Raw genomic sequence first — 23,123 nt, 5'->3', positions numbered from 1 at the left:
CCCTTCTCTGCCTTTCCTTCCAGGTCAGTGTCGCCCTCCGGCTGCCTGCTCTGTCGGTGTCTCTTTCCCTCGCCCTTCTCTACCTTTCCTTCCCGGTCAGTGTCGCCCTCCGGCTGCCTGCTCTGTCGGTGTCTCCCTCCCTCGCCTTTCTCTACCTTTCCTTCCCGGTCAGTGTCGCCCTCCGGCTGCCTGCTATGTCGGTGTCTCCCTCCCTCGCCCTTCTCTGCCTTTCCTTCCCGGTCAGTGTCGCCCTCCGGCTGCCTGCTCTGTCGGTGTCTCCCTCCAACTACCTTCTCTCCCTTTCCTTCCCGGTCAGTGTCGACCTCCGGCTGCCTGCTCTGTCGGTGTCTCCCTCCCTCGCCCTTCTCTACCTTTCCTTCCCGCTCAGTGTCGCCCTCCGGCTACCTGCTCTGTCGGTGTCTCGCTCCCTCGCCCTTCTCTGCCTTTCCTACCCGGTCAGTGTCGCCCTCCGGCTGCCTGCTCTGTCGGTGTCTCGCTCCCTCGCCCTTCTCTACCTTTCCTTCCCGGTCAGTGTCGCCCTCCGGCTGCCTGCTCTGTCGGTGTCTCCCTCCCTCGCCCTTCTCTGCCTTTCCTACCCGGTTAGTGTCGCCCTCCGGCTGCCTGCTCTGTCGGTGTCTCGCTCCCTCGCCCTTCTCTACCTTTCCTTCCCGGTCAGTGTCGCCCTCCGGCTGCCTGCTCTGTCGGTGTCTCCCTCCCTCGCCCTTCTCTACCTTTCCTTCCCGGTCAGTGTCGCCCTCCGGCTGCCTGCTCTGTCGGTGTCTCCCTCCCTCGCCCTTCTCTACCTTTCCTTCCCGGTCAGTGTCGGCCTCCGGCTGCCTGCTCTGTCGGTGTCTCCCTCCCTCGCCCTTCTCTGCCTTTCCCTTCCGGTCAGTGTCGCCCTCCGGCTGCCTGCTCTGTCGGTGTCTCGCTCCCTCGCCCTTCTCTACCTTTCCTTCCCGGTCAGTGTCGCCCTCCGGCTACCTGCTCTGTCGGTGTCTCGCTCCCTCGCCCTTCTCTGCCTTTCCTTCCCGGTCAGTGTCGCCCTCCGGCTGCCCGCTCTGTCGGTGTCGCCCTCCAACTACCTTCTCTCCCTTTCCTTCCCGGTCAGTGTCGCCCTCCGGCTGCCTGCTCTGTCGGTGTCTCCCTCCCTCGCCCTTCTCTGCCTTTCCTTCCCGGTCAGTGTCGCCCTCCGGCTGCCTGCTCTGTCGGTGTCTCGCTCCCTCGCCCTTCTCTACCTTTCCTTCCCGGTCAGTGTCGCCCTCCGGCTGCCTGCTCTGTAAGTGTCTCCCTCCCTCGCCTTTCTCTACCTTTCCTTCCCGGTCAGTGTCGCCCTCCGGCTGCCTGCTCTGTCGGTGTCTCGCTCCCTCGCCCTTCTCTACCTTTCCTTCCCGGTCAGTGTCGCCCTCCGGCTGCCTGCTCTGTCGGTGTCTCGCTCCCTCGCCCTTCTCTACCTTTCCTTCCCGGTCAGTGTCGCCCTCCGGCTGCCTGCTCTGTCGGTGTCTCGCTCCCTCGCCCTTCTCTACCTTTCCTTCCCGGTCAGTGTCGCCCTCCGGCTGCCTGCTCTGTCGGTGTCTCGCTCCCTCGCCCTTCTCTACCTTTCCTTCCCGGTCAGTGTCGCCCTCCGGCTGCCTGCTCTGTCGGTGTCTCCCTCCCTCGCCCTTCTCTACCTTTCCTTCCCGGTCAGTGTCGCCCTCCGGCTGCCTGCTCTGTCGGTGTCTCCCTCCCTCGCCCTTCTCTGCCTTTCCTTCCCGGTCAGTGTCGCCCTCCGGCTGCCTGCTCTGTCGGTGTCTCGCTCCCTCGCCCTTCTCTGCCTTTCCTTCCCGGTCAGTGTCGCCCTCCGGCTGCCCGCTCTGTCGGTGTCGCCCTCCAACTACCTTCTCTCCCTTTCCTTCCCAGTCAGTGTAGCCCTCCGGCTGCCTGCTCTGTCGGTGTCGCCCTCCCACGCCCTTCTCTGCCTTTCCTTCCCGGTCAGTGTCGCCCTCCGGCTGCCTGCTCTGTCGGTGTCTCCCTCCCTCGCCCTTCTCTACCTTTCCTTCCCGGTCAGTGTCGCCCTCCTGCTGCCTGCTATGTCGGTGTCGCCCTCCCTCGCCCTTCTCTGCCTTTCCTTCCCGGTCAGTGTCGCCCTCCGGCTGCCTGCTCTGTCAGTGTCGCCCTCCGGCTGCCTGCTCTGTCAGTGTCACCCTCCAACTACCTTCTCTCCCTTTCCTTCCCGGTCAGTGTCGCCCCCTGGCTGCCTGCTCTGTCGGTGTCTCCCTCCCTAGCCCTTCTCTGCCTTTCCTTCCCGGTCAGTGTCGCCCTCCGGCTGTCTGCTCTGTCGGTGTCTCCCTCCCTCGCCCTTCTCTACCTTTCCTTCCCGGTCAGTGTCGCCCTCCGGCTGCCTGCTATGTCGGTGTCGCCCTCCCTCGCCCTTCTCTGCCTTTCCTTCCCGGTCAGTGTCGCCCTCCGGCTGCCTGCTCTGTCGGTGTCTCCCTCCCTCGCCCTTCTCTACCTTTCCTTCCCGGTCAGTGTCGCCCTCCGGCTGCCTGCTATGTCGGTGTCGCCCTCCCTCGCCCTTCTCTGCCTTTCCTTCCCGGTCAGTGTCGCCCTCCGGCTGCCTGCTCTTTTGGTGTCTCCCTCCAACTACCTTCTCTCCCTTTCCTTCCCGGTCAGTGTCGACCTCCGGCTGCCTGCTCTGTCGGTGTCCCGTTCCCTCGCCCTTCTCTGCCTTTCCTTCCCGGTCAGTGTCGCCCTCCGGCTGCCTGCTCTGTCGGTGTCTCCCTCCCTCGCCCTTCTCTACCTTTCCTTCCCGGTCAGTGTCACCCTCCGGCTGCCTGCTATGTCGGTGTCTCCCTCCCACGCCCTTCTCTACCTTTCCTTCCCGGTCAGTGTCGCCCTCCGGCTGCCTGCTCTGTCGGTGTCCCGCTCCCTCGCCCTTCTCTGCCTTTCCTCCCCGGTCAGTGTCGCCCTCCGGCTGCCTGCTCTGTCGGTGTCGCCCTCCCTCGCCCTTCTCTCCCTTTCCTTCCCGGACAGTGTCGCCCTCCGGCTGCCTGCTCTGTCGGTGTCCCGCTCCCTCGCCCTTCTCTGCCTTTCCTTCCCGGTCAGTGTCGCCCTCCGGCTGCCTGCTCTGTCGGTGTCTCCCTCCCTCGCCCTTCTCTACCTTTCCTTCCCGGTCAGTGTCGCCCTCCGGCTGCCTGCTATGTCGGTGTCTCCCTCCCACGCCCTTTTCTACCTTTCCTTCCCGGTCAGTGTCGCCCTCCGGCTGCCTGCTCTGTCGGTGTCCCGCTCCCTCGCCCTTCTCTGCATTTCCTTCCCGGTCAGTGTCGCCCTCCGGCTGCCTGCTCTGTCGGTGTCTCCCTCCCTCGCCCTTCTCTACCTTTCCTTCCCGGTCAGTGTCGCCCTCCGGCTGCCTGCTATGTCGGTGTCGCCCTCCCTCGCCCTTCTCTGCCTTTCCTTCCCGGTCAGTGTCGCCTTCGGCTGCCTGCTCTGTCGGTGTCTCCCTCCCTAGCCCTTCTCTACCTTTCCTTCCCTGTCAGTGTAGCCCTCCGGCTGCCTGCTATGTCGGTGTCGCCCTCCCTCGCCCTTCTCTGCCTTTCCTTCCCGGTCAGTGTCGCCCTCCGGCTGCCTGCTCTGTCGGTGTCTCCCTCCAACTACCTTCTCTCCCTTTCCTTCCCGGTCAGTGTCGACCTCCGGCTGCCTGCTCTGTCGGTGTCTCCCTACCTCGCCCATCTCTCCCTTTCCTTCCCGGTCAGTGTCACCCTCCGGCTGCCTGCTCTGTCGGTGTCCCGTTCCCTCGCCCTTCTCTGCCTTTCCTTCCCGGTCAGTGTCGCCCTCCGGCTGCCTGCTCTGTCGGTGTCTCCCTCCCTCGCCCTTCTCTACCTTTCCTTCCCGGTCAGTGTCGCCCTCCGGCTGCCTGCTATGTCGGTGTCTCCCTCCCACGCCCTTCTCTTACTTTCCTTCCCGGTCAGTGTCGCCCTCCGGCTGCCTGCTCTGTCGGTGTCCCGCTCCCTCGCCCTTCTCTGCCTTTCCTTCCCGGTCAGTGTCGCCCTCCGGCTGCCTGCTCTGTCGGTGTCGCCCTCCCTCGCCCTTCTCTCCCTTTCCTTCCCGGACAGTGTCGCCCTCCGGCTGCCTGCTCTGTCAGTGTCCCGCTCCCTCGCCCTTCTCTACCTTTCCTTCCCGGTCAGTGTCGCCCTCCGGCTGCCTGCTCTGTCGGTGTCTCCCTCCCTCGCCCTTCTCTACCTTTCCTTCCCGGTCAGTGTTGCCCTCCGGCTGCCTGCTATGTCGGTGTCGCCCTCCCACGCCCTTCTCTGCCTTTCCTTCCCGGTCAGTGTCGCCCTCCGGCTGCCTGCTCTGTCGGTGTCTCCCTCCCTCGCCCTTCTCTACCTTTCCTTCCCGGTCAGTGTCGCCCTCCGGCTGCCTGCTATGTCGGTGTCGCCCTCCCTCGCCCTTCTCTGCCTTTCCTTCCCGGTCAGTGTCGCCCTCCGGCTGCCTGCTCTGTCGGTGTCTCCCTCCCTCGCCTTTCTCTACCTTTCCTTCCCGGTCAGTGTCGCCCTCCGGCTGCCTGCTATGTCGGTGTCGCCCTCCCTCGCCCTTCTCTGCCTTTCCTTCCCGGTCAGTGTCGCCCTCCGGCTGCCTGCTCTGTCGGTGTCTCCCTCCAACTACCTTCTCTCCCTTTCCTTCCCGGTCAGTGTCGACCTCCGGCTGCCTGCTCTGTCGGTGTCTCCCTCCCTCGCCCATCTCTCCCTTTCCTTCCCGGTCAGTGTCACCCTCCGGCTGCCTGCTCTGTCGGTGTCCCGTTCCCTCGCCCTTCTCTGCCTTTCCTTCCCGGTCAGTGTCGCCCTCCGGCTGCCTGCTCTGTCGGTGTCTCCCTCCCTCGCCCTTCTCTACCTTTCCTTCCCGGTCAGTGTCGCCCTCCGGCTGCCTGCTATGTCGGTGTCTCCCTCCCACGCCCTTCTCTACCTTTCCTTCCCGGTCAGTGTCGCCCTCCGGCTGCCTGCTCTGTCGGTGTCTCCCTCCCTCGCCCTTCTCTACCTTTCCTTCCCGGTCAGTGTCGCCCTCCGGCTGCCTGCTCTGTCGGTGTCTCCCTCCCTCGCCCTTCTCTGCCTTTCCTTCCCGGTCAGTGTCGCCCTCCGGCTGCCTGCTCTGTCGGTGTCTCGCTCCCTCGCCCTTCTCTACCTTTCCTTCCCGGTCAGTGTCGCCCTCCGGCTACCTGCTCTGTCGGTGTCTCGCTCCCTCGCCCTTCTCTGCCTTTCCTTCCCGGTCAGTGTCGCCCTCCGGCTGCCCGCTCTGTCGGTGTCGCCCTCCAACTACCTTCTCTCCCTTTCCTTCCCGGTCAGTGTCGCCCTCCGGCTGCCTGCTCTGTCGGTGTCTCCCTCCCTCGCCCTTCTCTGCCTTTCCTTCCCGGTCAGTGTCGCCCTCCGGCTGCCTGCTCTGTCGGTGTCTCGCTCCCTCGCCCTTCTCTACCTTTCCTTCCCGGTCAGTGTCGCCCTCCGGCTGCCTGCTCTGTAAGTGTCTCCCTCCCTCGCCTTTCTCTACCTTTCCTTCCCGGTCAGTGTCGCCCTCCGGCTGCCTGCTCTGTCGGTGTCTCGCTCCCTCGCCCTTCTCTACCTTTCCTTCCCGGTCAGTGTCGCCCTCCGGCTGCCTGCTCTGTCGGTGTCTCGCTCCCTCGCCCTTCTCTACCTTTCCTTCCCGGTCAGTGTCGCCCTCCGGCTGCCTGCTCTGTCGGTGTCTCGCTCCCTCGCCCTTCTCTACCTTTCCTTCCCGGTCAGTATCGCCCTCCGGCTGCCTGCTCTGTCGGTGTCTCGCTCCCTCGCCCTTCTCTACCTTTCCTTCCCGGTCAGTGTCGCCCTCCGGCTGCCTGCTCTGTCGGTGTCTCCCTCCCTCGCCCTTCTCTACCTTTCCTTCCCGGTCAGTGTCGCCCTCCGGCTGCCTGCTCTGTCGGTGTCTCCCTCCCTCGCCCTTCTCTGCCTTTCCTTCCCGGTCAGTGTCGCCCTCCGGCTGCCTGCTCTGTCGGTGACTCGCTCCCTCGCCCTTCTCTGCCTTTCCTTCCCGGTCAGTGTCGCCCTCCGGCTGTCCGCTCTGTCGGTGTCGCCCTCCAACTACCTTCTCTCCCTTTCCTTCCCAGTCAGTGTAGCCCTCCGGCTGCCTGCTCTGTCGGTGTCGCCCTCCCACGCCCTTCTCTGCCTTTCCTTCCCGGTCAGTGTCGCCCTCCGGCTGCCTGCTCTGTCGGTGTCTCCCTCCCTCGCCCTTCTCTACCTTTCCTTCCCGGTCAGTGTCGCCCTCCGGCTGCCTGCTATGTCGGTGTCGCCCTCCCTCGCCCTTCTCTGCCTTTCCTTCCCGGTCAGTGTCGCCCTCCGGCTGCCTGCTCTGTCAGTGTCGCCCTCCGGCTGCCTGCTCTGTCAGTGTCGCCCTCCAACTACCTTCTCTCCCTTTCCTTCCCGGTCAGTGTCGCCCCCTGGCTGCCTGCTCTGTCGGTGTCTCCCTCCCTAGCCCTTCTCTGCCTTTCCTTCCCGGTCAGTGTCGCCCTCCGGCTGTCTGCTCTGTCGGTGTCTCCCTCCCTCGCCCTTCTCTACCTTTCCTTCCCGGTCAGTGTCGCCCTCCGGCTGCCTGCTATGTCGGTGTCGCCCTTCCTTTGCCCTTCTCTGCCTTTCCTTCCCGGTCAGTGTCGCCCTCCGGCTGCCTGCTCTGTCGGTTTCTCCCTCCCTCGCCCTTCTCTACCTTTCCTTCCCGGTCAGTGTCGCCCTCCGGCTGCCTGCTATGTCGGTGTCGCCCTCCCTCGCCCTTCTCTGCCTTTCCTTCCCGGTCAGTGTCGCCCTCCGGCTGCCTGCTCTGTCGGTGTCTCCCTCCAACTACCTTCTCTCCCTTTCCTTCCCGGTCAGTGTCGACCTCCGGCTGCCTGCTCTGTCGGTGTCTCCCTCCCTCGCCCATCTCTCCCTTTCCTTCCCGGTCAGTGTCACCCTCCGGCTGCCTGCTCCTTCGGTGTCCCGTTCCCTCGCCCTTCTCTGCCTTTCGTTCCCGGTCAGTGTCGCCCTCCGGCTGCCTGCTCTGTCGGTGTCTCCCTCCCTCGCCCTTCTCTACCTTTCCTTCCCGGTCAGTGTCGCCCTCCGGCTGCCTGCTATGTCGGTGTCTCCCTCCCACGCCCTTCTCTACCTTTCCTTCCCGGTCAGTGTCGCCCTCCGGCTGCCTGCTCTGTCGGTGTCCCGCTCCCTCGCCCTTCTCTGCATTTCCTTCCCGGTCAGTGTCGCCCTCCGGCTGCCTGCTCTGTCGGTGTCGCCCTCCCTCGCCCTTCTCTCCCTTTCCTTCCCGGACAGTGTCGCCCTCCGGCTGCCTGCTCTGTCAGTGTCCCGCTCCCTCGCCCTTCTCTGCCTTTCCTTCCCGGTCAGTGTCGCCCTCCGGCTGCCTGCTCTGTCGGTGTCTCCCTCCCTCGCCCTTCTCTACCTTTCCTTCCCGGTCAGTGTCGCCCTCCGGCTGCCTGCTATGTCGGTGTCGCCCTCCCACGCCCTTCTCTGCCTTTCCTTCCCGGTCAGTGTCGCCCTCCGGCTGCCTGCTCTGTCGGTGTCTCCCTCCCTCGCCCTTCTCTACCTTTCCTTCCCGGTCAGTGTCGCCCTCCGGCTGCCTGCTATGTCGGTGTCGCCCTCCCTCGCCTTTCTCTGCCTTTCCTTCCCGGTCAGTGTCGCCCTCCGGCTGCCTGCTCTGTCGGTGTCTCCCTCCCTCGCCTTTCTCTACCTTTCCTTCCCGGTCAGTGTCGCCCTCCGGCTGCCTGCTATGTCGGTGTCGCCCTCCCTCGCCCTTCTCTGCCTTTCCTTCCCGGTCAGTGTCGCCCTCCGGCTGCCTGCTCTGTCGGTGTCTCCCTCCAACTACCTTCTCTCCCTTTCCTTCCCGGTCAGTGTCGACCTCCGGCTGCCTGCTCTGTCGGTGTCTCCCTCCCTCGCCCATCTCTCCCTTTCCTTCCCGGTCAGTGTCACCCTCCGGCTGCCTGCTCTGTCGGTGTCCCGTTCCCTCGCCCTTCTCTGCCTTTCCTTCCCGGTCAGTGTCGCCATCCGGCTGCCTGCTCTGTCGGTGTCTCCCTCCCTCGCCCTTCTCTACCTTTCCTTCCCGGTCAGTGTCGCCCTCCGGCTGCCTGCTATGTCGGTGTCTCCCTCTTACGCCCTTCTCTACCTTTCCTTCCCGGTCAGTGTCGCCCTCCGGCTGCCTGCTCTGTCGGTGTCCCGCTCCCTCGCCCTTCTCTGCCTTTCCTTCCCGGTCAGTGTCGCCCTCCGGCTGCCTGCTCTGTCGGTGTCGCCCTCCCTCGCCCTTCTCTCCCTTTTCTTCCCGGACAGTGTCGCCCTCCGGCTGCCTGCTCTGTCGGTGTCCCGCTCCCTCGCCCTTCTCTGCCTTTCCTTCCCGGTCAGTGTCGCCCTCCGGCTGCCTGCTATGTCGGTGTCTCCCTCCCACGCCCTTCTCTACCTTTCCTTCCCGGTCAGTGTCGCCCTCCGGCTGCCTGCTCTGTCGGTGTCTCCCTCCCTCGCCCTTCTCTCCCTTTCCTTCCCGGTCAGTGTCGCCCTCCGGCTGCCTGCTCTGTCGGTGTCTCCCTCCAACTACCTTCTCTCCCTTTCCTTCCCGGTCAGTGTCGACCTCCGGCTGCCTGCTCTGTCGGTGTCTCCCTCCCTCGCCCTTTTCTCCCTTTCCTTCCCGGTCAGTGTCGCCCTCCGGCTGCCTGCTCTGTCGGTCTCCCTCCCTCGCCCTTCTCTGCCTTTCCTTCCCGGTCAGTGTCGTACTCCGGCTGCCTGCTCTGTCGGTGTCTCCCTCCCTCGCCCTTCTCTACCTTTCCTTCCCGGTCAGTGTCGCCCTCCGGCTGCCTGCTCTGTCGGTGTCTCCCTCCCTCGCCCTTCTCTCCCTTTCCTTCCCGGTCAGTGTCGCCCTCCGGCTGCCTGCTCTGTCGGTGTCTCCCTCCCTCGCCCTTCTCTACCTTTCCTTCCCGGTCAGTGTCGCCCTCCGGCTGCCTGCTCTGTCGGTGTCTCCCTCCCTCGCCCTTCTCTCCCTTTCCTTCCCGGTCAGTGTCGCCCTCCGGCTGCCTGCTCTGTCGGTGTCTCCCTCCCTCGCCCTTCTCTGCCTTTCCTTCCCGGTCAGTGTCGTCCTCCGGCTGCCTGCTCTGTCGGTGTCTCCCTCCCTCGCCCTTCTCTCCCTTTCCTTCCCGGTCAGTGTCGCCCTCCGGCTGCCTGCTCTGTCGGTGTCTCCCTCCCTCGCCCTTCTCTGCCTTTCCTTCCCGGTCAGTGTCGCCCTCCGGCTGCCTGCTCTGTCGGTGTCTCCCTCCCTCGCCCTTCTCTGCCTTTCCTTCCCGGTCAGTGTCGCCCTCCGGCTGCCTGCTCTGTCGGTGTCTCCCTCCCTCGCCCTTCTCTGCCTTTCCTTCCCGGTCAGTGTCGCCCTCCGGCTGCCTGCTCTGTCGGTGTCGCCCTCCCTCGCCCTTCTCTCCCTTTCCTTCCCGGACAGTGTCGCCCTCCGGCTGCCTGCGCTGTCGGTGTCCCGCTCCCTCGCCCTTCTCTGCCTTTCCTTCCCGGTCAGTGTCGCCCTCCGGCTGCCTGCTCTGTCGGTGTCTCCCTCCCTCGCCCTTCTCTGCCTTTCCTTCCCGGTCAGTGTCGCCCTCCGGCTTCCTGCTCTGTCGGTGTCGCCCTCCCTCGCCCTTCTCTCCCTTTCCTTCCCGGACAGTGTCGCCCTCCGGCTGCCTGCTCTGTCGGTGTCCCGCTCCCTCGCCCTTCTCTGCCTTTCCTTCCCGGTCAGTGTCGCCCTCCGGCTGTCCGCTCTGTCGGTGTCTCCCTCCCTCGCCCTTCTCTACCTTTCCTTCCCGGTCAGTGTCGCCCTCCGGCTGCCTGCTATGTCGGTGTATCCCTCCCTCGCCCTTCTCTACCTTTCCTTCCCGGTCAGTGTCGCCCTCCGGCTGCCTGCTCTGTCGGTGTCTCCCTCCCTCGCCCTTCTCTCCCTTTCCTTCCCGGTCAGTGTCGCCCTCCGGCTGCCTGCTCTGTCGGTGTCTCCCTCCCTCGCCCTTCTCTACCTTACTTCCCGGTCAGTGTCGCCCTCCGGCTGCGTGCTATGTCGGTGTCTCCTTCCCTCGCCCTTCTCTACCTTTCCTTCCCGGTCAGTGTCGCCCTCCGGCTGCCTGCTCTGTCGGTGTCTCCCTCCCTCGCCCTTCTCTCCCTTTCCTTCCCGGTCAGTGTCGCCCTCCGGCTGCCTGCTCTGTCGGTGTCTCCCTCCCTCGCCCTTCTCTACCTTTCCTTCCCGGTCAGTGTCGCCCTCCGGCTGCCTGCTATGTCGGTGTCTCCCTCCCTCGCCCTTCTCTACCTTTCCTTCCCGGTCAGTGTCGCCCTCCGGCTGCCTGCTCTGTCGGTGTCTCCCTCCCTCGCCCTTCTCTGCCTTTCCTTCCCGGTCAGTGTCGCCCTCTGGCTGCCTGCTCTGTCGGTGTCTCCCTCCCTCGCCCTTCTCTACCTTTCCTTCCCGGTCAGTGTCGCCCTCCGGCTGCCTGCTCTGTCGGTGTCTCCCTCCCTCGCCCTTCTCTACCTTTCCTTCCCGGTCAGTGTCGCCCTCCGGCTGCCTGCTCTGTCGGTGTCTCCCTCCCTCGCCCTTCTCTACCTTTCCTTCCCGGTCAGTGTCGCCCTCCGGCTGCCTGCTCTGTCGGTGTCTCCCTCCCTCGCCCTTCTCTCCCTTTCCTTCCCGGTCAGTGTCGCCCTCCGGCTGCCTGCTCTGTCGGTGTCTCCCTCCCTCGCCCTTTTCTGCCTTTCCTTCCCGGTCAGTGTCACCCTCTAGCTACCTGCTCTGTCGGTGTCGCCCTCCAACTACCTTCTCTCCCACAACAGAGATATAAAAAAAAACATGGACAGACATGGATTATTTGGGTTTCTGAACTTAAGTTGAACTTGGGGTACTGGTATCAGAAGAGCATGTGGCAAATTGTGAACTAGGGGGTGAGGGGGGGGGGGGAGAGAGAGAGAGATTTATATTTTTTTAACTGGCACGTACCGTCAATGGAAAAAATAATTCAAATACTGCACGCTGTTATTATCTGTAATGTAATTTTATTGGTACAACACATTCGTGTGACTTTTCTTTTGTTGCAGGACAAATGTACGCAAGCTCAGGCTGCTGGTTCTACAGCTCCCAGTGGTCCAGGGCTTGGTGTACATGGTGCTCATGGTGATGTGGGCTGAGGAGGAGGTGAGAAACTGAACTTACCCTCCAACGGGACTCGAGGGCGGATCCAGAATAACGGTCAGGGGGGCCAAGTTCAATTTTCTTATATATATATATATATATATATATATATATATATATATATATATATATATATATATATATATATATATATATATATATATATGAGTTAACACAGTAATACGCGTTCACTTCTGTTACTATATATATGGTTTTATTGGATTGACTTCACAGTCTACATCTTATTATATATGAACAACAACGGAAGTCACCAAAAAAATGCTGCCAACATTAACACATGACATCCTCTTCCACTAACAGAATAATACCAAAACCAGAAACACTTATATTACGTACCTATACTAGAAGGACGATACATATAAAGAGCTAAATCGGAATTGTCATCAACATATATTACATCAAATACATAACTGTATTAACTACTTCAAGGCTAGCAATGTTTTGCTTGATTTTGTCAGCTGGATGGAACTTGTCTTTCAGTTCACCATCTGCACCAATCACCACACCAAAACACCCAAACAATGGTGATCACTGCCCACTAATATCGAAAGAAATTAGCTCCACCATGCGCTTGGTCACATGAGATTCTGTTCATGATGTTGTGTTGATTTATGTATCATTTATTTCAATGGAAAATTTGAAATCTTAATGGAAGCTTGTTACATTTAGAATTTAAATACTTCGTACATTTTTTTTTTTTTGTGATTCAAAAAGTCCTAATATCTATAGCACTGCAGTAAAATAATACTTTAGTAAGTTTGGTAAACTATGATAAGGAATTAGGATAAAATCTGAAAATTATTCGAGGTTCAGGGGGATGTTTCAGGACTATGCAAAATAACAGTCCTCTTGGAAACTTTTATTTCCTATGCTCCAGGTCCACTCATCTAGTGGGTCACTTATTTAATATAATATATTATACAAAGCAGCTCTAAAATAGTGGATTAACTGATAGTTAAATTTTCTAGCAAAAAAAAAAAAAAAACCAAGTTGTATTCATCCCTACTGAAAGTTAACAACAGAATTCAACAAAATCCAGCAGGAATCTCAGTATTTCCTTTTGTGTGACATATATGATTCAAGTATATTTTATTGGATCGTGTTGATTTCTGTTGTAAACACAATAGCTTTATTGGGTTTCAGTGGTTTCTTTGAGAGAAATTATCCCACAAAAAAAAAATCAGTGTATTCAGTTGGTTTCTGTGACTTCCATTGTATTCTATTGTGTTTTGTTGATTTCTGTTATAAGGCACTTGGTTGGGGTTTTCATTGCATTTTCTTAGTTTCTGTTTGCAACAAAAGGTGTGATTTAGCTCAACCTGGAAAACCAAGATGATTTAGCAAATGCACGGACGTTGCTATTTTCAGCTCATTTTGACGCACTTTTTTTTTTTTAAACTAACCAAACCAAAACATTTTCCGACAACCCTCATATCACCACCATGTATTAATTACACTACACTAATCCAAATATTTTTTTATTCAACCTAGATGGTAAAATGGTAAATAAATATTTTTATTTGCAGTCATTTAATTTTTAACATATCACAAGTGGGTCAGTATGCGAAAAATACTAATTTTTAAATATTTGACGATAGGTGTACATGTGTATATCTTTCAGTAAAAATAATTCAGTTCATCTACCTTCCAATTATAGGTATATTTCGACAAAATACTGCCTATACCATAATGGGACCCCTGGAAAATTTTTATACAGTTTTTGTTTCATGGTCTATATAATTTTAAACGATATATATACATACATATATGTATATAATATAAATATAAATAAATCACAATTTTGTGGACACCATAACTGTCACAAGTTTTCACAAATTTGTTCCAAGTAGATACGTAAAATCTATTTGTTAAAAATCTCGGTCCAGTTCGTTAAAGGGCAATTTCCAACCAAAGGGGTAGAAATGGGGAAAGTTTATTAAAAAACAGAAAAATTCTTGTAACTCCAATAATACGGAAAATATTACATCAGTTTTAAGGTATTATAACTCGTAGAAGAAATACCAAAAACTTTTGTCTAAAAACATTTTTGATACGACCAACCATAACTGCATGGGGTGAAAATAACAAGGCTTGGAGGACAAAAAAAATCATAACTCTGTTCGTAGGCACAACATCGAATTAGTTTGCAGTGTTTGTAAATCTTATAATTTTTATCTAAAAGTTTTGTCTGAAACAATTTTTGATAAGACGAACCATTGCTACACGATGTTGAAAAAATAAGTTTTATAATACTGTTACAATTTACCGGGTTCGTAAAGGATAGCCCAATTAATAGATTTTACTACACACTACACAGTTTTATTTATGGCCACTACTTATGTCACTTACAAATAATCTTCTAAAATGGCAAATAATCAATTGCACTTAAAAATAATGTTGCTTCCCCAGTCACTCGTTTCTTACAATCCACACACCTCGCTGGGCCGCACCTCAGGCGCAACTCTCGCCGCAGCACCCTTTGTGGATCTCCGCCGCGGGACTCCGTCGCCGCACTCCACCGCCGCCGACGCACTTGCCTTCGTCGAGGATCCGCCTGACGCCTCACTCGGAACTTCGCCGCGCCCGCGACACTATCGCCCGGAACTGAACTCTCTGCCCTGGAACCTTCGTCCAGGGACTTCGCCGCTTTACCGCCCGGAAACTCCGCCGCGGGAAAACTCCCGACTCCACTGAACTCCTGCCCTGGAACCTTCGTCCAAGGACTTCGCCACTCTGCCGCACCCGCGGCACTATCGCCCCGGAAACTCAGCCGTGGGAAAGCTCCCGCCTAGACTCTGACTCCCCGAGGCCGGCATCCTCGTCTTATATATCAGCCCAGACGCTTTCCAGAAATCACGAGCGCGGCTGGGGCCAGTCGCGTCATTCCGCGCCGACCCGACGGCAGAAATCTCTCGAAAGACGTGTCTGCGGCTCGCGTAACTCCGCAGCTGTCAGGTTTCGGATGTCAAACTAACAGCGCCACGCGGGGAGCTGAGGACTGGAGGGAGGGGAAGCGGCGACCCAGGTGCGCGCGGAACGTATCATGTTGCGCGGCCACATTATGTCAGCCAGCTGTGCACCTGCACGTGTTGCGGCCTTGCTCACGTTCGTAACAATACCAAAAAAAAATAATAAAATCTGCATATTGGAAACTATTAAATCCATTTCTTCTGATTATAAAACATAAAAATATTATCTAAAACTTTTGTTCAAAAATATTTTTTATATGACCAACAATTACTGCAAGGGGTGGGAAATAACAGGGGTTGAAAGACAAAAAAAAAATCACATCTCCCTTTATATGCAAACTATTAAATCCGTTTGAATTGTTTGTAGCTGTATAAATATTATCTAAAATTTTTGTCTAAAACAATTTTTTGTACCACCGACTATAACTGCAAGGGGTGGAAAAAACAAGGTTTGGAAGACAAAAAAAATCCATAACTGCCTTAGTAAGGACACAATCGAATTCATTCAGATTGTTTGTAAATCTTATAATTTTTTTTTTAACATTTCTGTCTGAAACAATTTTTGTTGAGATGAGCCATTGCTACATGGGATTGAAAAAAACAAGGGTAGAATTTTAAAAAATACATAATTTCCGCACCATGTACTCCATCAAATTCATTTTGATTTATTGTAAAACCTTTAATTATTATCTACAACGTTTGTCTGAAATAATTTTTTATACAATGAACAATGAATGCAAGGGGTGGATAAACAGGGGTTAAATGACAAAAAATTTGTATCTCCCTTATTAGGCACTCTATCAATCCCGTTAAAATTGTTTGCAAATATTTTAATTTTTATCTAAAACTTTTGCCTATTACAATTTTTGTTAAAAACAAACCAGTTTTGCAAGGGGTTGAAAAAACTGGGGTTGGTATAAGAAAATAAATAAAACTCCCTACCACGTGCACTACCGAATCCATTCTTAGTTTTTTTTGTACCTTTCTAAATACATATTGACTAAAACTATTGTTAAAATAAATTTTTATCTAACCAACTATTTATTACTGTAAGGGGTGGAAATAAGGCTTGGGAAAATTTTTTTTAATAGTTTTATTATCAAATATGTTATAATATTGTATACATCCTAAACTTAATCTAAAACTTTGGCAGAAACAATTTTTGATGAACAATTTATTACAATAAAAACTATGGTTGAAATTTCAAAAAAATTTAAAATTTCGTAGTAAGTATCAAATTCATTAAAAATAATTTTAAACCAAATTAATATTATCTTAAAACTTGGTGTAAACCAAATTTTTATACGAATACATTATTAGTGCAAGGGATGAAAAATAGTGTTTGAAACAATTAAATAATTAAACAATTAAATAATTACCTTGTTTGGCATATAATATTAAAATCGTTCTAAGTTATTCAATGGTGGATATATTGAGTTAAACTTAGTCGAAATATTTTCTCTGCATAGAAAATTATCAAATATTTAATCTATCATTTTGCAATATTGGAGAACATAAATATGTTATGTACATTAAGGTCTTTAAAAGTTCCAAAATTTTACAAAAAGTTTACAAAATATTTCCAGAAGAAAAAGGTACTTCAAAATCTACCTACGCCTGGAGGCTGTGCCGAAAGCGATTTTTTTTTGTGTTCTAACTTTATGATATTGAAGTATGTATCTACTGTAAAAATTACTCTGCCAGTTCAGCACCCGAGGCCCCATCTGGTCATTTCTTTGAGTAAATAGTGGCAGCCAAGACCGGCAGTCTTCCTCATTACAAAATACGTTGACTAAACCAACAGACCTTGTCGCTGAACGTGGGGCAAACACCCATAGGCGTGCGCAAGACTTCAGTATTGGTGGTGCCAGATTACACAACAGCCCTGTCATTCATGGACCCCGAGCCTAAGACGGGGGGTCCTCCCCCGGAAAAATTTGGATTTGAAAGCGCAAAATGGTTATATTTAAGGTGTTTCCGAACAAAAACATTAAATACACAGATGTAAAAATTTTAACATTTTTTATGACAAATTATAGCTTTGAACGTTATAATCACCAGGAAAACTACTAAACTATTAACAGTTTTAAACTTTGTTGAGCCATAAAGTAAATTGCACAAATTGTTTGCACGGAATTCATGCTGGTGGCTTTGAAAAACCGTACTTGCATGTTTTCTGAAGACACCAAATAAATGATAGAAAAAACATTCTCAAATGTTAAGTTTTAAAATCAACAAATCAAGGGAGTTTTTGTAACATACCTTAAATATGTAAAATATTAAAATAATAAAAATACACAAATAAGAGTGGGCAAAATTTTTAACTTTTGGAATACAACAAAAATGTTTTGTCGGCGACTGCACATAAGTCATCGAGTAAGCCTATCCTTTTAACTAACTAAACTCTCTCTCTTTTTTTAAATAAACCCCGGGCGGACGGCGGCTATTATTCCGTGCGCCTGCCGAGTGGAGTGAACAGTGGACACCGAGCGCGCATTCTATGTAATTCGAGGAGAACTAGGAGAAGTATTTACATTTCAGAAGTTTCGTAGCCGCGGCCCGCGTGTACAACACAAGTAATTGCAACTGGCTTGTTTCCGTGTGTATAGTTGGTTTGATTGATAATTGATATACTGATAGTGTTATGAGCACATATCTGTAACTCGATACGATTGTAAAACATATTTTTTTTTGGAAATAATACAGATTTTTGTAAGTATGTATTATTTATTTCTGCTTGTGAAAAACAAAATAACGTTAACCCTAATGGTGGTGCCAAGGCACCTGTGGCACCTACCGTGCGCATGCCTATGCAAACACCGGCCGTTTTTCACAGAGCCTGTACCAGGTGAACTACATGTACTTCCAACCCGCCATCGCCATCTCCATCTTCTTCGGCATCTGGGGCATGAGCATGACCATCAAGGTGCTGCAGGACGTGCTGTGCGGCCACCGCATGCGTAGCAAGTTCATGGTGCTGCAGCTGGTGCTGCTGTGCGCCAAGCTGCAGGGGCTGGCGTCGCGCGCCGTGGCTTGGGGCGGGGTCCTGCCGTGCCGGCCGCCCATCACGCCCGCCGTCTACGCCAACCGTGAGTGTGCCGGCATCCGTCCCTCCGTCCCTCGCTCACACAATTAAAAAAAAAAAAAAAAAATACACAAGCGAGGACAGGATATCACTACCTAGCTACATAAGGTCACAGAGAGATTACTGAAGTGAAACTTCTTTGCTAAGGGAGCTACAATTTTCATGTTTTACGAAAATCCCGATTGCATGAGGGGAATGGCAAGGTAAGTGGTGGGGGAACCGGGAGAGGAGGGGAAAACGTAGGTATGTGGTGTAGGAACCGGTAGAGGAGGAGACAGCAGGGGAGAGGTAGAAATGACGTATCATACTTGCATAATTTAGTGCTCACATATTTCCATACATTTTGACTTGATGTAAACTTTTGGACATACGCCATTGCTAAAGCACATGTATGTCTGTAGAAGAAAACTACAAAAAACACAAATTAAGCAAAAAAATTGCTGTTGTCAACATGACAAATATTTCAAATCTTTCAAAGGTAATATTTCATATACTTTTTTTTGATCTACGACCTCAACCAAAGAGTTTTACATTTCCCATACCTAATAATGTAATAAGCAAGAAGTTTCACTTCTGTAGTGCGTGGACTCCGTGTGTTCCAGTGGTGTACAACTCGCTGATGCTGTCGGAGATGGTGGTGCTGAGCATCGTCGCTCGCCACCTCTACCACCAGGAGCTGCCCGAGCTGGACTCGGGGTCGCACCCCGCGCCGCAGCAGGTGTGCGTGATCGGGGACCTCCTGCCCGGGGCGCCGGGGAAGCTCAGCCGGGTACTCGACGCGCAGCCGCTCGGCCGCGACAACAAGGCCTTCAGCGAGACGTGAGCATCGCTCCTGTTGCTGCTACCCCGGGGGCTGGATCAGCAGGGAAGGCTGACAGTACATACCTTGTCAAAGAGCGAGTCGCCCTGTTCGTGTGATAAAGAATATTTTCGTGTGCAATACTCAAAATACTTATAGCAATGCCGGATGAGTTGAGCTTTTCATCGAAAAAAAATGTGATAAAAATTATTACAATAGTTTAAACACTAAAAATAATCTGCAGTACGGATTGCATGCGAAATAACCACTGAATATTGGAATAAAATTGGATATCAATAAACCACATACTGAAGGAAAAAAAAATGTTTTGTGTGTGCAGAAACCGAATTATTGTATTCTGCTTCAGATATTGCATTGAAATTCAATTAGTGAAATCTTATTAAGTTTTCTGTGTAATAATTAATATTGTTATCAAGTACTGCAACTTAACAAGCATGCAAAATAATGCAGGATGTTCTTAAAAGAATGTGCCAGTTTCAACGGTATCTTATAACAGTTTAATTTAGACTATTTGCAACAAATCATACATCAAGCTGACGGTAAACTAACCTAGTTTTCCTTAAAAATTTTCAATATGTGCACTTTTAGTTATATGGCACACATCCAACCTAAAGGCCAATTCTTCCCACACTTTAATTAACAAGTCCGGAGTAATGGCAGTAATAGCCTCTTCAATTCTGTGTCTCAACTCTGGCAAGTCATTAGGTAGTGTTGGAACATAGACACAATCTTTTATAAAGCCCCAAAGGATAAATCAATTGCATGGTGTTATGTCAAGGTGAATGGGGAAGCCAACGAAAAAGAGCTTGACCATTACGACCATCCAATGGTCAGAGACTTGCGATGTTCAACCAGTCTCATTAAACATTAAACAAAATGCATGTTGAACTAAAATTACAGATTCACTCTTAGCAAATTGCAGAACACAAAACACTCAGGAGTCGCCATTAGGTGGCTCTGCAAGTGAGAAAACAACAAAGCGGTCCTCGCGTTTGCGCTTAATCAAAAACTGAGTTACTCTTTCATTGTGACCTTGAACAAACACACTACAATACTTACAGTTGATACTATTCAAATTTGTAACTGGGACATTCTTTTACGTACATACTGTATTTAGACCGGTGGATGGTCTGGCCACTTCAACCAATGAAGTAAATAGTTACTTGTGTCAGTTTATCTTTATTCCTAATTTCCAGAATACACCCTGTGAACATAGTCCATCCAATGGAATGAGGTATGAAGTTGTCTCTTGTGTTACGACAGCAAATAAGATCAATGTACAGTATTATTAAATGAATCTGAAATTGTCTCTCTTGTTACATCAGTAGACTGTATGCATTTCTTTAGGACCAAGCTTTTTGAAGCCTGAAATATGTATTTTATAACAATGTCTTATAATTTTTAAGGTGTAGTAACTAAAGAAATTAGTTTTTTTTTTACCATCACAGCACATAGGTATTTTTTAACTTTGTATTCTCTATTACTCAAACTGTTTTTTTCTTTAGCACAAAGTAGGCGCTGCACATTTCAATTTAAAGACATAATTATTTTAGTGTACGGTAATTATGCTCTCAACTGTACTTCTGTCACTTAAGACATGTATACATTGTTAGTAAATGGAACCGGAACCGAAAATATTACAGAACCGACCCATCCCTAATTTTTACTATTGAATATTTCCTGAATACTCTGTTATCTGTGCCTTGTAAGTTAATAAAGGCAGTGCATATAAAGTCAAGTAAGCAGATTAAGGTGAAATTAAATACATGGGCTTCATGGATAGTCATCACCTTTTGAATAGTTTCCATCTCTGATTGCTTTCATCTACTTCACAAGTTTAGAACATGTGTTAATTGACTATAGGCCTGACAGGCTAATACTAAACAATTAAAAATCATAGGTTGAAGATAGTGTCTTAAATTGTTACCAACCATGTTCAAAATTAACTATGCTAAGTGAGAATTATTGACTTTCTTCTTATATGAATTAACATGGAAAATATTTTCCTTTCTGCTGTGAATAGTTATCTAGGTTCAACAGGATGTATACTTAAACAAGTAAATAGTATTTATGTATTCACCTAGTGTGTTAGACAAGTGTTGAGTGCGTACACACTTATCACTGCATTGCCGGGCAGTGTAATATACCACCAGTAGGTTTATAAAGTTAGGATTTGTAGTTTTTAGCTGATGAATCTTTTTCAATGATGTATTATGTTGTATATATTCTGAATGTATGGCAAAACAAGTAAAATGGATGTTATGACTTATAAAAACATTAATCTCTGCTCAGTATCATACTCACAAATGTCCGATTGAACTATTATCAAATACTATATATAATTAACACAGTTTGACATGCTCTAGTGTCTTGTAGAACTCACAAAATACAATCAAACAAATGTCTTCATATGTGTGGCTGGTTTTTTTAAATTGAAGAGTTGAAATTCTTAAGGTACCAAGTGCCAAAAACCGGTTTCCTAAGAATTGCAAGAAAACTTTGATTCATCTGTGATTAAAATATGCTAACAACAAAGGTTTGTCACTAGCTCCCTTTTGAAAAATCACTCAGCAAGACACATCAGATATTTTGAAGGAATTATCGTAAACATTTGGGTTGTGGCACATAGGTTTGGATTTCATCTCTTTTTACTTACAGAGCTGACCTGCTGATTAAAACAAGTGAAGGCCTGACATGCTTCTCAGTGCTGCATCTGATCCAAATGTCTCACTAATTTGTGAGGAGATAGGCCCGGGAATGGAGGAAGTGGTTTTATTCCCCGACATGGTCCTGAACGATGATAAAGCATGTTTCGAAGGAAATATGAACGTAAGACACATTTGGTTGCAACATTTTTTTTTTCCACATACCATTTCACATTTTTAGTATATTGTTCATTGCTAGAGTCAAGCTTCTATGATGCAATAAATATGCAAATTCTGTCATTAAAGATTTGACATAATGTAATAATGTACATATCAAGCACAATAACGTCGACAACAAAAATTTGTGGTAAGATGCTTAAAATGTATACATAAAACAATACTAAATTTTAATAAATGTAAGTAAAAAAAAAATATGTGCAATCAAAACATTCAATATTCTTCTGTAATGTTTCTTAGTTCACGAGAAAGTTCAAAATATTTTCAAATTTAAATTTTACTTTTTGACACGGTCTAATTATTTCAATCCTATTAATATGAATAAGAAAACACAATGTTAAATACCCAAAACCTAGTTTCTATGTACGCCTATAGCCGTTGGTATCAGCTATAGACTGCTTTAGTTACTTAAAAAAATTAAAAAAAAAAAAAAAAAAAACCAACACATAGGAGCTAAATAATTTTTTTTTTACTTAGTACATAAAACCATAAATTAAAGTTTTATGAAATCAAATCTATATTTTAAGAGACAAATTCAGGTAATTGAGGTGAATTTAATTGCATTTGTATTTCGTTGTGTAGTGTATTGACTTCAATTCCGCCATTATTTTTATTTTATCACGATTCACCATATAATGTTGCCTCTATTCATTGGTTCGGTTATTAATTTTTCGTTATAAAATAATGCTTTACACATTTTTAAAACAATATTACAATATTAGCTTCAGTTTTATACATGCACACATATACAGCTTTTCCCCAGTGCAGCACTTTATAAATGACAGGGTATTTTAATTTATATGGTGTGCAGTACGGAAAATTTATATATTTTGAGATATTTGTGTTATCTATTTCACCTCTTATCATTATAGTTTACAGAAGAATAAAGTGGTTTATACAACAGCTCTGTAACGTGGTCTGTCTTATTTCATTCAAGGTCACAAAATCAAATTTAGTTTCGTCGAGGTCACAAAATAGCGTACTGCTTGTTTTATCTAACCAGAATTTTATGCCCTGCATTTCCCACTATTGATCACTCTTCTGATTCTCAAATCACTATCATAATTACTCTAGTGTGTGTGCAAACAGACTTTAAGCATCGAGACTTCTATAAATATTTTGGTAGTGGCCCATGTGGTTTTAATGTTACTGTTTACATACATACGCCTGGCTGTGGCATTCACCCCTCTGAGCCGGACTTAGTCATGTCATCCGGATGGCTCTGGGCATTGACCTTAATGGTAGCTTGGTTTTTATATACGTGCTGCACAGAAACTGCTAACAGGTCACCTACTGGACAGCTCTGCTCTGGTAGGGAGGGAGAACCAAAAAAGTTTCCCTAGTGCCGTGACATGTCACCGATCTGCCTAGCATCTCCTATTCCCCTTCTTCGTCCATGCTGCATGCCACAAACAATGATGAGTCGTTCACTGACATCCCAAATAAAGAAAGGTTTAATGACAATGGTTGTATTTTTCAGATAGCCTCCGAAACACTACTTTTCCCATAAAATCTTTTTTGTCTCACTATAAGAAAATGTTCCCAACATAATATTCACCTTATATTGCAGTCACTAAATGTAAAAATTCTAACGTCTCAGTACCTCAAGGTAAAAAAAAAACTTCTTAAAATTGTTTAAATGAATGTAGGCCATTCAAAACAGAGTGACTTTTTCAAACCCATTCTCCAGATGCTAACTGGCATTTGTACAAATTTCACAAATGAGAGTATCTCTTACATGATTACTATACTCTTTCTTGTATGATGAAATCTTTAACATTTACAGGTTTTTCCTTCTATAATTCTTGTAGAATGTTTAATGATTCCTTAGCAATTACTTCATTGTATTACAAGATGGAGTTGCCTGGCTTCTGGGTTGTTTCCCCGTCGAAGGCGAACATATCACCGATGTTTCGGTCGCCATCATCAGGGAGCAGTTGTAACTAACTGCCTTCGACGCTGCTTCAACCCAGAAGCCAAGCAACTCCAAGCAATGTGCGCAAAAGCCTGCGGTCTTTACTGTATTACAACATACTTAATTTTATGTCAGGTTTACTCTAAGAATACACAAATGTGGTGTAATTTATTTTAGAAATAGTTTTATATACTATTATGAATGTATGAAATGTTTATGGTTTTTCTATAAGCAATAAACTGATTGATAACAACTTAACCCGGTGCTAATTAAT

At 49.7% G+C, this 23,123-nt stretch overlaps 1 protein-coding gene across 1 annotated transcript in view; it reads left to right on the top strand.

Annotated features, from left to right (window-relative positions):
• The window catches only part of LOC134528293 (organic solute transporter alpha-like protein), an 80,884-nt gene extending 57,783 nt beyond the window's left edge, over positions 1-23,101 (top strand). The window contains exons 4-6 of the mRNA XM_063361788.1: positions 11,064-11,160; positions 16,984-17,236; positions 17,835-23,101. Coding sequence (XP_063217858.1) covers positions 11,064-11,160; positions 16,984-17,236; positions 17,835-18,055 — 571 coding nt within the window. The 3' untranslated portion in view covers positions 18,056-23,101. The remainder of the gene's footprint in view (positions 1-11,063; positions 11,161-16,983; positions 17,237-17,834) is intronic.
• Positions 23,102-23,123: the final 22 nt, after the last annotated feature.

The sequence above is a fragment of the Bacillus rossius genome, chromosome 1 (assembly GCF_032445375.1).
Source record: "Bacillus rossius redtenbacheri isolate Brsri chromosome 1, Brsri_v3, whole genome shotgun sequence".
NCBI classification, from domain to species: domain Eukaryota; kingdom Metazoa; phylum Arthropoda; class Insecta; order Phasmatodea; family Bacillidae; genus Bacillus; species Bacillus rossius.
This window is presented reverse-complemented; position numbering and strand designations above follow the sequence as displayed.